Source organism: Leptidea sinapis, chromosome 15 (genome assembly GCF_905404315.1).
Source record: "Leptidea sinapis chromosome 15, ilLepSina1.1, whole genome shotgun sequence".
NCBI classification, from domain to species: Eukaryota; Metazoa; Arthropoda; class Insecta; order Lepidoptera; family Pieridae; genus Leptidea; species Leptidea sinapis.
Window position 1 is genome coordinate 8,656,403 of NC_066279.1, and position 13,073 is coordinate 8,669,475.

The 13,073-nt window shown below is 30.0% G+C and overlaps 1 protein-coding gene across 6 annotated transcripts in view; it reads left to right on the forward strand.

The window, feature by feature from the left end:
• LOC126968465 (pancreatic triacylglycerol lipase-like) overlaps positions 1-13,073 on the forward strand; it is a 59,819-nt gene that overhangs the window by 23,969 nt on the left and 22,777 nt on the right. For 4 of the 6 annotated variants that reach the window (XM_050813524.1, XM_050813518.1, XM_050813519.1 and 1 more), the window contains one exon: positions 8,769-8,824. The exons of 1 other annotated variant lie outside the window; for it this stretch is intronic. In XM_050813524.1, coding sequence (XP_050669481.1) covers positions 8,769-8,824 — 56 coding nt within the window. Of the gene's footprint in view, positions 1-8,768; positions 8,825-10,436; positions 11,418-13,073 lie in introns of those variants that run through there. One more of the 6 variants, XM_050813523.1, reaches the window with a different exon arrangement.

The following is a 13,073-nucleotide window of genomic DNA, read 5'->3' on the forward strand; positions in this document are numbered from 1 at the left end:
ATACACCTGGACAATACAAAAAATCAATATCGAAAAAAAATTATCGTGACCCACCTTAATTAGTTATTATTTTCCTTCAGTCATAATAAACAAGTAGGTCGAAATTCGCTTGAACTTTTCCTTAGTCGAAATTCGCTTGAACTTTGCTTTGAACTTTTCCTAAGTAACTGTTATCATTTTATTATACACTCCACCAAATGTCATACAGTTTTTTTCGTGAATATATAAACCTAAATGTTAATATGATTTTAAATAATTATCAGCAAAGTAGGTCATGAATCAATTTTTTCAATGGTTTCTTCTGCCAGACCACCATGCAGGTCAGATAGTCAATTATTTTTATATTATGTAATAGATGTTTATTATGAAGACCGTGACCAGTTAGGACAGCAGTTACTGTCCATTACATTAAAGCAAATCAAATCAAAGATTTCATTTCGTAGGGACATCATATTAAACTTTAAATTTATAATTTTTTTTCATACAGCTCATTCGGAAGGCACATTTCCTTAGAGAAGAACGAGGAAGAAACTCTAAAGTTGCTCTTTCCAAAAGAGATTAGGTATTACTCGTACAAGTTCTTATTTTCAATTAAATTTACAAATCTTTTCAATTGCAATATATGCAAAGTGATGCAACAAAAATAGCCAAAAGTCAATTACTAAATTTTTAATTAATAAGTAAAAACACACGAGTTATTGAGTATATACATAAATCAAACACAAATCAAATCAAATACATATATTTCTCCCGATATGTAGTATAGTTACAGTACTACAGCAATACTTATTCTTAAAATGTTAAAACTACAGTTGGGAGACAGGAGCTCAAACTAGATAGAACCTGTGCTATGAGTCTCCTGGCGCCCCCACTCTTAACTAATTATATCATTGCTCTTTACTGTCTATATTATTGAGACTAAATATAAAATATATTTGTGTGTGTATACATTTGTGCATGATTATTAATGCTTCCAAGAGAGTGTCATTCTCTTTTCAGTTTGTCTGTGTGTTCAGTGTAAGTAAAGATGATAAATATTATATGAACTTATATATATATATCTCTATTTTTTTGTATTATAGTAACATTGGGGCTAAAAGATTTTCTGTTTCATCATAATCGTGTTTAATAAGCCATGTTATTAGTTCTTTCTTGCAAGAATAATATGTTTTATTAACTAAATTTAATGTATTATTTGCCTTGCCAGTAGAACTTCTATATAATAACAGTAGTATAATAACAGTTCAATATAGAGCATGCATCAATCCACACTTACTGTAAATAAAATAAAGGCAAGATGCGAGCATTATATATAAGAAATATATAAAAACTTTAATTTAAAAAAAAATAAAAGAAATAAAAAAACTTGAAGAAGCCTTCCTGGTTCTTCACCCAGCCACTATTAACATAGACAGGGCGTATCAGTTACCATAACGTAAACATCTATTTTTATATTAGATAGAGATCATCATCACTCGTCTTTCACTCTGCTCATAAACAAAAATAACAAGGAAGTTGAACAAATTAAGTATTTGAGAATGTAATAAAGATAATGAAACTGACTGTAGAATTCCGACTGCAAGTGAAAGCTCTCGAGCTGTATATCTGGTATTGTACTATCGTTATAATTAAACTAGTTTCCTTACCTTGCGTGACCCTAAATCATTCAGTAAGACTTTATTAACAAAACTAGAGCAAAAAAACGTTATTAATTTTATAGATAATCTACTAATTCCCTAATAGTGTAAATATATAAAGGTAAAAATAATAAATTGCATTTCATAAAATACACAATAATACGGCCGGCAACGCTCTTGTAATTCCACTGGTGTTGCAAGAGATTGTGGGCGGCGGTGATCACTTAACACCAGGTGACCCGTACGCTCGTTTGTCCTCCTATTCCATAAAAAAAAATACGATAATGCTAAATAAAGTAGTTATGTAAAAATACTTATTCTTACTTTAAATATATTAAAGTTTACTTCTCAAATATGTGGAACGTGATCATCATATACATTTCTGATATGTTAACCAGTCACTCATATACTATATAATATGCCTGCAATAAGTAATTTATTGTATTAAGAGTCACGTATGGAATTAATACCAAAAACTCAAATTATTATTTGAGTATTGAAATTTAACTCTATGAAATAATCTGGTATATTATTTGCTAAAAAGTTTATTGAAAAAGGGAGTAATTTAGCGGAAATCGATAAATATTTAAATTTTATGAATTTAGTTATAATCCTCACAGTACTCTGATAACAAAAACTCCTGAGGATGCCTCGTGTAGTGGCAAAACACGTGTCGAATTGGTTGGCTGGCATCCGGATTTGAGGTTGACAAACTAGGTTGACTAACCCGGTTGTTCAGTCTAGACAGAGCGGGACAGGATTTTTTGGTGTAGGATGCGTTAATTAACCCCTAACTGTAGGACCAACAAAACTTAGCGCATTTAACACTAAATATTGTATTCATATTATTTAAATATTTTACTAAATAAGCAAAAAAATATGCTCTTAAATATCCTTCATTGCAAAAGTGGCAGTAGGATGGATATATCTGCAGAGTAAAAGATAAAAGATGGACACTGAAGGTAACACAATGGGACCCATCGGAAAAATACAAGTCGGAAGACCCAAGAGACGAAGGGTCAATGACATAAAAGAGATAGCGGGAAAGGAACGGATGAAAACAGGATAGGAGAGAGAACGATGGATAAATATGGAGGAGGCTTTAACCCGAAAGGGATCCATATCAATCTATTAAGTATTAACAATACTAACTTTGTTTACTTTTGAATTAACTGTTTTAATTGAAGTTTAAAATCTTCTTTATACAAAAATAAATATAAAAACTAATTCGAAATAAATAAAACTCATTATTATTTATTATTAAATATTCTACACTTATGATATGCTTTTTTTATGAGTTTAGCTTTAGACATTAACACCTAACCAATCTTACGCATATCCTTTATATGCCAACTTTCATTATTTTATACTATACCTACTCCATACTGTCTTCGAACATCATTTTGTTCATCAAATGAATATATTTTTTAATGAAATAACTTCTTTTGGTTGGTTAAACGGTAGTTCGTAACGTAACGCGTTACGGCGCCAGTCTGTCTGGCTTCCCTTTCTCTTGCGCATACGGCAGCAGTAGGCAGGCTCCTCCTCTCTCACTCTAACAATTTGTTACTTTTATAGGATTAAATACTTATTATCTTTATTAAACACATCCTAATGTACATATTCAGAATTGTAACAAAGAATAAAATATTTAAAATCAATAAAAGAGGTTATTTATAAATAACCGTTCTTTACATTATCATGTTAATATACATAAAATTTAAGTAATAACCTTAGCTTTTCTCAAGTTAAACAATTTAAATATTAATTAGTTTAAGTTATAACTCCTGTCGGGTGTCCCGAGACATAAGTCCGCATACGTTTTTTTTTCTAATAATACTCTTTTTACAGCATCAGTCAAGACAAGCATGACAAATAATTCATGGTCTATGAATGCTAATATTTTATGTACTCGCTGTTCCGACTACTCATGAATGTTCCGTGTGCAAAGATTATTGATTAACTTTTGAATGAAGAGACTACCTACTCAATTTCATTGTAAGCTAACTAAATCTATATTATATTACAATACAAAGGTAATTTTTGATCATATATTATGTTCCTGAAACAGAAATGTTAAAAAACCTTTGGCATCCCTTAAAGACTGCAAACATTTATATGAATGAATATGGATGTTTGCTTCCGAGTCATGGATGCTTATATGGTTTTTTGTTTATTTAAGTATCTATTTATTATAAGTTATAATGTTGTCTTTCATCCACATTATAGGCTAATTAATGCCTTTGGGTAATATAGTTTGTGTAAAAGTGTTTCAATGTTATAATCTTATTCGATCAACTTTTACAATCAACAACTAACAACCCGTAACTAACATTTACAACAATACAACTGTAACAAATTGAAGAACACCTGTATCACTTTCGATTCATTCGTGTAAACCAGGTTTATTAAAGAAGATGATTATTATGACTAACAGATACTCACTTTATATTATTAATAGTTGGTGACCTAACGCTTCACCTAAACAAATGCATAAACATAATATGTATATACAACTATTCATATCAATATTAAAAGGTTTTTTTTTAATTACAAAATATGTAGACGTTTAAATTTACAATAATTATAATATGGTTGTTTCCTGTTTTTGGTCTGTAATAATGTCACAGCAGAACTGTCAAACTGTGCGTCAAAAATATATTCATAAATTTATTCATACAAAAATAAATTTGAAAACAAAAAGTGTTTGGGGTCCCAAATCAGAATAAAAACATCCTATCTCTCAAGTTGAATCAAACACACAACGCTCAAAATTCGATTAAAATCGGTTCAGTAAAAATCGTCCACGTTTAAGTAACAGTACGCGCCTTAATAGGATCGTTAAAATAAAAAATATTTCGATTCATGTTTCATCTACCAACGCTTATAAACGCTTTCTAAAGAGATATACCTATTTCTTCTATTATCATACCCTGCATATAATTCATTCAATAAATTCAATCAATGAAGTTTTAAAAAAAAAAATAAGCGTAATTATGTAATGTATCGCCTCGCAGAGAGAGTAACTTAGAAATAAGTTATTATAGAGTAAGAGCTACGCGGGCGGCAAGCGCGTTGATGTCTTTCACTTGAATGTGCATTCAGTAAAAATTGCAGAGATATAATATATATAAAAAAATCTAAAATATTATCGTTTAATTTTTTATATAATATTATAATTTTTTCATGTGTTCTGAAATCGATGGAGTATAAAGTTTTGGAAACGTTTCAGCCCTTCATTATTGATACAAATGGATAGAATTGAAAAAAAAAAAAACTTATATATTTTTTATTTAAATTCTGAGGTTTTCCACATCTGAGTTTTTCCATTTTCGTTATTTTTTGTTATCCTTCAATATCTCTCTATCGTAAAATCTTAAATATATTCAACATTCAGGTTAGTTCAATGAACTCTCTTGAAAAGATGTGAACTATGAGAGAAAGGATGAGTGACCATTTCTACGCATTTACGATGAGATCATGTGAAAGTCAAGGGCATGTTTATGACCACATTACATTTATCATATTACGTAAGAATTAGAACTACTTACTAATCTAGAAGTGTCACTGTTGATATTTAATTTCAGTTTTAGATAGATAGAAACTAAACAAGCTAAGTTCGGAAGTTTTGAAAATAAAATAACAATTTTAACTAACTGTTCGATTTATTTTAATATCCTCGATTGATTGATATTAAAAAATTAACAATTATAATAATAATAATATTGACATACTTTTCACACAAATTATCTTGCCCCAAGATAAGCATATATAGCCTGTGTTGTGGGTTACAAGACAATGATATATTTAATACAATATATGCAGGTTAAGCATGTCAGCCATTAAGTTGGCATAGCGACATCCTATTCTGCACGAACGCAGGCCAAGAAAGTTATAAGTAGAACACGTATTTTCTAAATTTACGTAAATAAAAACGTACGTAAGTAAGTAAATGTACGCTTAATTAGGCTTCTATGGTACGTTATGGTGGATCTTTAAATTGGTAGTTTTTGAACATCTAGTTAGAAATAATTTATAAAAAAATACTCCAATGTGAAAGAAATCTTAAATCACAATTAACATTAGAAATCGGTCTTATAACATTGAAGAGCAATCCCCATATAGAGTTCAAGTAGTGTGTGCCACATTGCTATCACTTAACATTCTAGGCTGCACAGCTATTTGATCTCAATTCATCTTTCAAGGTAGGTTGGTACATCAGGGAATATATTATAGTACAAGATCGCACTGCTCAATTCTGCAGGTATCTGATATTTTGATAGAACAAATTTTAAATGAGCGTATGCAATGTATTAGCGATATGACTGTAAATAATCAACAATAATATACCTGTTCATACCGGGCAACCCTGATGAATATTGGGGCTGACTGAGTGCTGTCAACCATTTTTTTTCAATTCTTCATGCAATTTCCTGGAAAGTAACGCAAAATACAGAAAAAAACAAAGTTACAATTTATATCTGAAAATTATATATAGTCAAATTAATTACAAATTACAAGTAATTGCAACCAAATGTTTATTGGCAATCAATCGCTAATAATAATTATACTCCCTTCGTAAGTTCGTTTAAAAATTAGTTTTATCTTAAAAAACAGATACCTGCAGTATCGAGCAGTGGTAAGTATAATAGCCTATTATACTTCACTACTGCAACAAACCAGCCTTTAATAAAAGTACCGTGAATTAACCTAAGAAGCTTTCATGTTCTCATTTTTTCATTTCGTTCAGATCAAGAAATAAATTGTTACCATGAAACCCTTTTCTTCAAAATAAGCATAAATTATTATTACATAATCTTTAAGTGTAATCCCGTCAAAATCGGACAAGTCATTTTAGATCTGAACCAGACAAGTCAGAACATACAAACAGGCACACAATACAAAAGTTTTAAGCATTGGTTTATAGAATTGTATCCCAAAATTATATTAAATAACCATACAAAAACATAGTTTTTTTCTTAATGAGAAACATATGCTGAATATTGTAAAATATTACAAAAATATCTGTCTAATATCATTTTAAACTATTATTTCGAACTTAACTCAATAGCTGACGAACCCCGGTTGTAAATTACTTCGTACACTCGCAACACATGTGTGTAACATTTGTATTAACCAACCACATCAAGACCTACTGTTATAACTGACCTATCACATAACTATAATTTCCCTATTCTTACATTATATCATAATATCTTCAATATTGCTTCACGAAGGAAACGCTTCCGCACTACATAATACAACACGCCGAAGCAATCATCGAAGAGATCATCGAGATATTATTTAAATCTGATATTATTTACAATAGGTCATATTCATTTACTATTATTAATTTAAACTTTAGTACAAATTATTACAAGTAGGCGATTACGCCTGAGAGTTAAAATTGTTACAAGTAGGAGAAGGAAGCTAAGCCTGAGAGTTATAATTGTCATAAGTAGGAGTATAAAGATACGCCTGAGAGTTAAAATTGTTACAAATAGGAGTAGGAAGATACACCTGAGAGTTCAAATTGTTACAAGTAGAAGTAGGAGATTACGCAAGTAAGTATGAAATTTTCAACTTTTTTTATGAAAATGAGGGACGAGACGATCAGGACGTTCAGCTGATGGTAATTGATACGCCATGCCCAATGCAGTGCCTCTCAGGATTCTAAAAAAACCCAAAAATTCTGACCGGCACTACAATTGCGCTCGTCACCTTAGGACAAGATGTTAAGCCTATTTTGCCCAGTAATTTCACTAGCTACGGCGCCCTTCAGATCGAAACACAGTAATGCTTATACATTACTCCTTCACGGCAGAAATAGGCGCCGCTGTGGTATCCATAATCTAGCCGGCTTCCTGTGCAAAGGAGCTTCCCACTGGTAAACTACTACTGTAGGTGGGTGGTACTGGTGGGTTGTGGAAGAATTAAATTAACGAGGAATTGAATAGAGAGTTTATGTAACAAACATGTACTATGAACAACTGTATTATTTAGTTTGCTAAAAAATAAAACGGGAGGGCGAGTAAAATTGTAATAGAACCGTTCAATTATTAACGCTAACGCATTAATAAATGATTACACATTTGCTCAGGTTATGCAATGTTCACGATTCTATATATGAATATGATTAGTGATCTAAATTGAAGAGTGTTGTGATGACTCATTATTTTTTAACTCTTACTAAATTACACACACCGTTATTATCTTTCAATATGACCGTTTGTTTAAAAAAATACAAATTTTAAATAAAAGTATATAATCAGTCTTTGAAATAAGAATGAAGCAATAGTTTCTCTGAAGATTCAAAACAAAGGCGGCTAACATACAGCCAGTAAGAATAATAATAGGTGCTGAATTAGATACAGTAGGTAAATAGTTCTAGTGTGTACTTTGCTAACAAGACAATAGTCAATTAGTTTTACTTTCACATTTTAATTAGTGTGCTATTCTATTATCTGACTATTTCTTTGGTAAAGTAAGTTAATATTCTAACTGAATATTTTACGTAATCAAATTCTTTATTAAAAAAATAGAATAAGAATGTGTTAAAGTTATATTTTATATAATCTTTGTATACTTAAGCATAATAATTTTTATATAAATAAGCGATTTTTGAATTGCCGAAATCACTGGATTGTTGCCCTCTCAGGATGTATTCGTTTAACGTTCCTCTTTGCCTTAAAATTCTCAAATTAGAACTGATAATTGTACTAAACTATGAAATCATTTTTATTAAATTCCAATAAACTTCACTAACGTCTAAAATAATTTCTCGTAGCAATATGTACCTAGTTGTCAACATTTGCAACAAATTGAAATTACTATAAGAAATATTGCAATGAAGTGATCATAAAACTATTTTAAACATGATAATTAATTGACTACAATTCATAATATTTAACAACATTTCATTCTACTTGTATAGTTAGTTATATAACAAATACACCAATTCCTTCCGTATAGATCAGTGAACTGCGAAGTTTGATAAACGTAGAAGTTTGTGCGATTTTAAATAAATGTTGTACATTATGCATTTACGCATCAACAGATTTTAATAAGAAAATTGTTTCGTTTATAATTTTTAAATTGTTTTTAAATTGCAATTTGCTTCTTATATTCCAGGTACATAAGCAGAGTGAATACAAGTCTCTGCATGAATAGAACGAAACCGGATTGTTGTACGTAATATCTTATAACAGACTAAAATATTATGTACGTTTATATAATACTATATTATGTTTATTTATATTCTATTAATTCTATAATATTTAATATATAATATTATTCTAGTATTCTTCATGAACTATAGAGATATTTTGAACTCACATATGCACTCCGAAATATTAAATGCGACATTCTAGGGCTGTCAGAAGTAAGAAAACAAGGATGTAATATTGAAGAATATCATGACAATATCTTCAATATTAAAATCGGGCTCCATGGAGTAGTATTCTTAAAAAACAAAAATTATAAACAGAACATTATAAACTTTATAAGAATCTCTGAGAGATCTCTCTCCCTTTTACAATTAAAATTTGAAGACCTTTCGATATCAATAATCCAGGTTTATGCTCCAATAGAGAGATCCAGTGAGCATGAACGCAACCGATTCTATGAGGATTTAGATATGGAACATTCTATTATTGATAACAAAATAATAATAGTAATGGGAGACTTCAATGTCAAAATAGGATATCCAAATAATGAAGACTCCTTAATTATGGGAAAGTATGGATATGGAGAACGTAATGAGAGGGTAAAAGATTGATAGAATATGCCTTACAATACAAGCTCTCAGTAATTAATACTTTCTTCAGAAAAAAGAATACTCGGAAATGGACATGGTTGTCGCCCGACGAGAAAACTAAGAACAAAATAGATTATATAATGACAAACAATCATAAATTTTCACTAATTTTGAAGTAATCAACACAAGCTTTCCTTCAGATCACAAATTAGTAAAAGGCACCATGGTCCTTAAGCTTCCCAAGATCAGTAAAAAAAACTTCAACAAGACACCAAATATTCCAAAAATAGAACAAGAAATTACTAACTTTATACGAGTAACAACCTTAAAAGTAAACATTAAAAACTCAGAAGACGAATTGAATAGCGATAACGATATCGAAACATATGACAATATCATCGAAAATATTGTCTCGAGTAGCTAAAGGCACAGAAAAAGACATAGAGTATTCAGTGAAGACACAAAAAAATAAAAAGACGAACCGAACTCACTCTTTGCAAAAATAAGAATATTTATATGAAAAAAGAACTAGGAAGATTATACAAAGAAACAAGCAAATTAATTCGGAAAGATTACCAAAGACAAACAAAATATTACAAATAACCTAAATAAATATAGGAGTACATAGAGAAGTTTTAAGGAGCTAAGCATTAATAAATATTGGATACCTAAACTTAAACGACAGTCAGAAGAAACAAGAAAAGATGTAATTAATCATGCCACTAACTTCTATGAAGATTTGTACCAGAGAAAAGACAATGACCAAATACCTGAACTTAATATTACTAATTGGAAACCTGATACAAGATCTGTTAAACCATTAGAAAAAGAAGAAGTTTACAAACACATCAAACAACTAAAGAATGAAAAAGCCCTGGGCCAGACGGACTCAGCAACGAAGTTATTAAACTAGGGGCACCAATTCTAGTACATCTATTCACGAAATTATTATTCAATATGTTACTAAAAACAGAGACAGTACCAGCACAATGGTGTAAATCCGATATCATACTGCTAATCAAAAAAAGCGACCCATTGGAGATCGGAAATTACAGGCCAAATATATTTACAAAAATAGTCAAAGTTGCGTGAAACCTGAAACTAGGGGAAAACCTATTAAGATAGAAAGAGGTACAAGATAAGGTGATCCCTTATCACCGAAGTTATTCATTGCCGTGATCAAGAACATATTTCGAAACATAGACTGGTCACAAAAAGGTATCAAAATATGCGATCGCTACCTAAACCATCTAAGGTTTGCCGTTGATATCGCTATCATAGCTGAAACACCTAGAGAGTTAGAAGATATGATACAGACACTTGACCAACAAAGTATAAAAATCGGTTTAGAAATTAATGCAAATAAGACTAAGATAATGACCTACAGTCACAAGAAGCCAATAAATGTAAGAGACAATATTATAAACTATGTCGATAACTACATTAACTTAGAAAACGAGTATCTTTCCATCACTCTAACAACGAACATGAAGTAGCAAGAAGAGTATCAAAAGCGTAGAATAGATTCTGATCATTAAAAGAAATCTTTAAAGGCAACTACAATCTTCACATGAAAAAAGTAGTAATGGATACTAGTGTCCTACCATGCTTATTGTACAGCTGTCAAACGTGGACCTTTACAGAAAAAGTCAAGCAGACGAGTAATCAAAGAGCAATGGAAAGAAGCTTATTAAAAATATGCAAGATAGACATAAGAATAAAGAAAAGTAAGAAGTAAGAAGCGCCAGGATAACACAGAAAACCAAGATCACCGATGCACTCACACATGCACTGACACCGATTGAAATGGGCTGGACATATTGCACGGTATACCGACAGGAGGTGGACTAGAGAAATTACACGTTGGAAGGGGCCAACACCAGGAAAACGAAATATAGGAAGACCAATAAAACGGTGGGCTGATGACATAGCGAAAAAAGAATGGATGCAGAAAGCACTTGACAGAAAGTTGTCAATGAAGTTGGAGGAGGCCTTTACCCAATCTGGGATCCATATCTAAAAATGTAACTAAATAACAATTGAACTTAGAACCTAGATTAAGCAAATAATACTAACAACAAAAAAAACTAACAATATTTCAAATGTACACTTCTTTTTAGAGATATGGAATAAATGGCTTTATTATTAATCTTCATTAACAAGAAATTTATGAGTACGATTAAATTTGCTGCTAATGTCAAAATCTATTAGTTCAATTGTGCAATCGAATTCAAGTGCAATTTAAAATAACTTATTTCATTTACATAAAAACTTTTAAAGAATTAAAATGCGTGTAATTATAACTGTGTTTTACATTAGATTTTTCCATAAAGTAACATTTTGATTTTTATGTTGTTTTGTTTATGTAGTTATGTAGTTAGTGTTTTTGTGTAGTTATGGGTAAAATAAATCAGTAAATTCTACGCAAAAATCTAATGTAAACACACAGTTCCAATTACACGAGTTTTAATCCTTTAAAAGTATTTTTTTAAATGTGTAACACTCGCGTTATTCGAAGAAAATAATATCTTATTTCAGTTTAACCAATTTTTATATCCAATTTATACATAATGTTTGTACTTATTTTAAACATAATGTCCTCTCTCTTCTACATTTTTGAGGCAATTGAATGAACATAATTATGAGTATTATACATTATTGTTATTTTTAAAATTGTTCTTCTAAATGTTGGTAATTTTGTGGTTATCAAATGAGACTTAGCTTTCACGCTGTGGTGTGGCTCTATGTAGAGTTCGTTCAGCTGGAGTCAACTAAAGAAGTGCAATAATTAGAAAAAATAATAACAGATAAATTTATACATAGTTAAAGTTATATATATTGTAAGTGTTATTATTTGAAAATTATTCAACAAAAAAGGATGGGTTTTTATTATGAATACGATACACAGGGCTACATGGAGGTGAAGCACTTTCATTATTGTACGTGTAACGTTTTATTGAAAGATTTTAAATTAATATAAAAATTAATTTAAACTGCGGTCATAGATTTTTAAATAATTGCCTGGTTGATTCATTCTTTATAACGCTTATTTTTCTACATAACATGACATCAGAAATAAAAGGAAGATCATTAATTGTAACATTTGATGTGAAATTTTGTTCAGAAAAATGAAAAGCTGACATTGCCTTAAGGATATACATCTGAAATTATCGTTTTCGAATCCCTGCTCAATCAGGCGATTATTTGAAAATCTATGAATGTAGATTAAATTGTTTATTAAAATAAATCTTTAAATGCAATTTTTAGCATCTTCGAGTTATTCTTTTACCATTGATAGTAAAATATTTTCATTGATTTTGCCTTGTATTTTACAGAAAATCACGGATAGTTGAATAAACTAAAATACCAAATAAAAATTAAAACAGTGAGAAGTAGATAGCTTAAGAAGGATTTTTGTCTATAGATATAATATTATATATTCCACTGGTTTATTATAAATTTCGGATTTTATATTTAACAGAAAAGTTTGTGCAGTTAATTTGTAAACTGAAAAAATCCAATCCGCTTATTCGATTTCGTAACTAAAATAATAATTGTCACTTGATATTATTTATTAGTTTAGTTGTACTTATAGTTTTTACATTTATATAGCCGAAAATCTTATTCGAGGCCTTTTAAACAGTATGTGATGAGTATTGGACTTCCAACCGTACATTTAG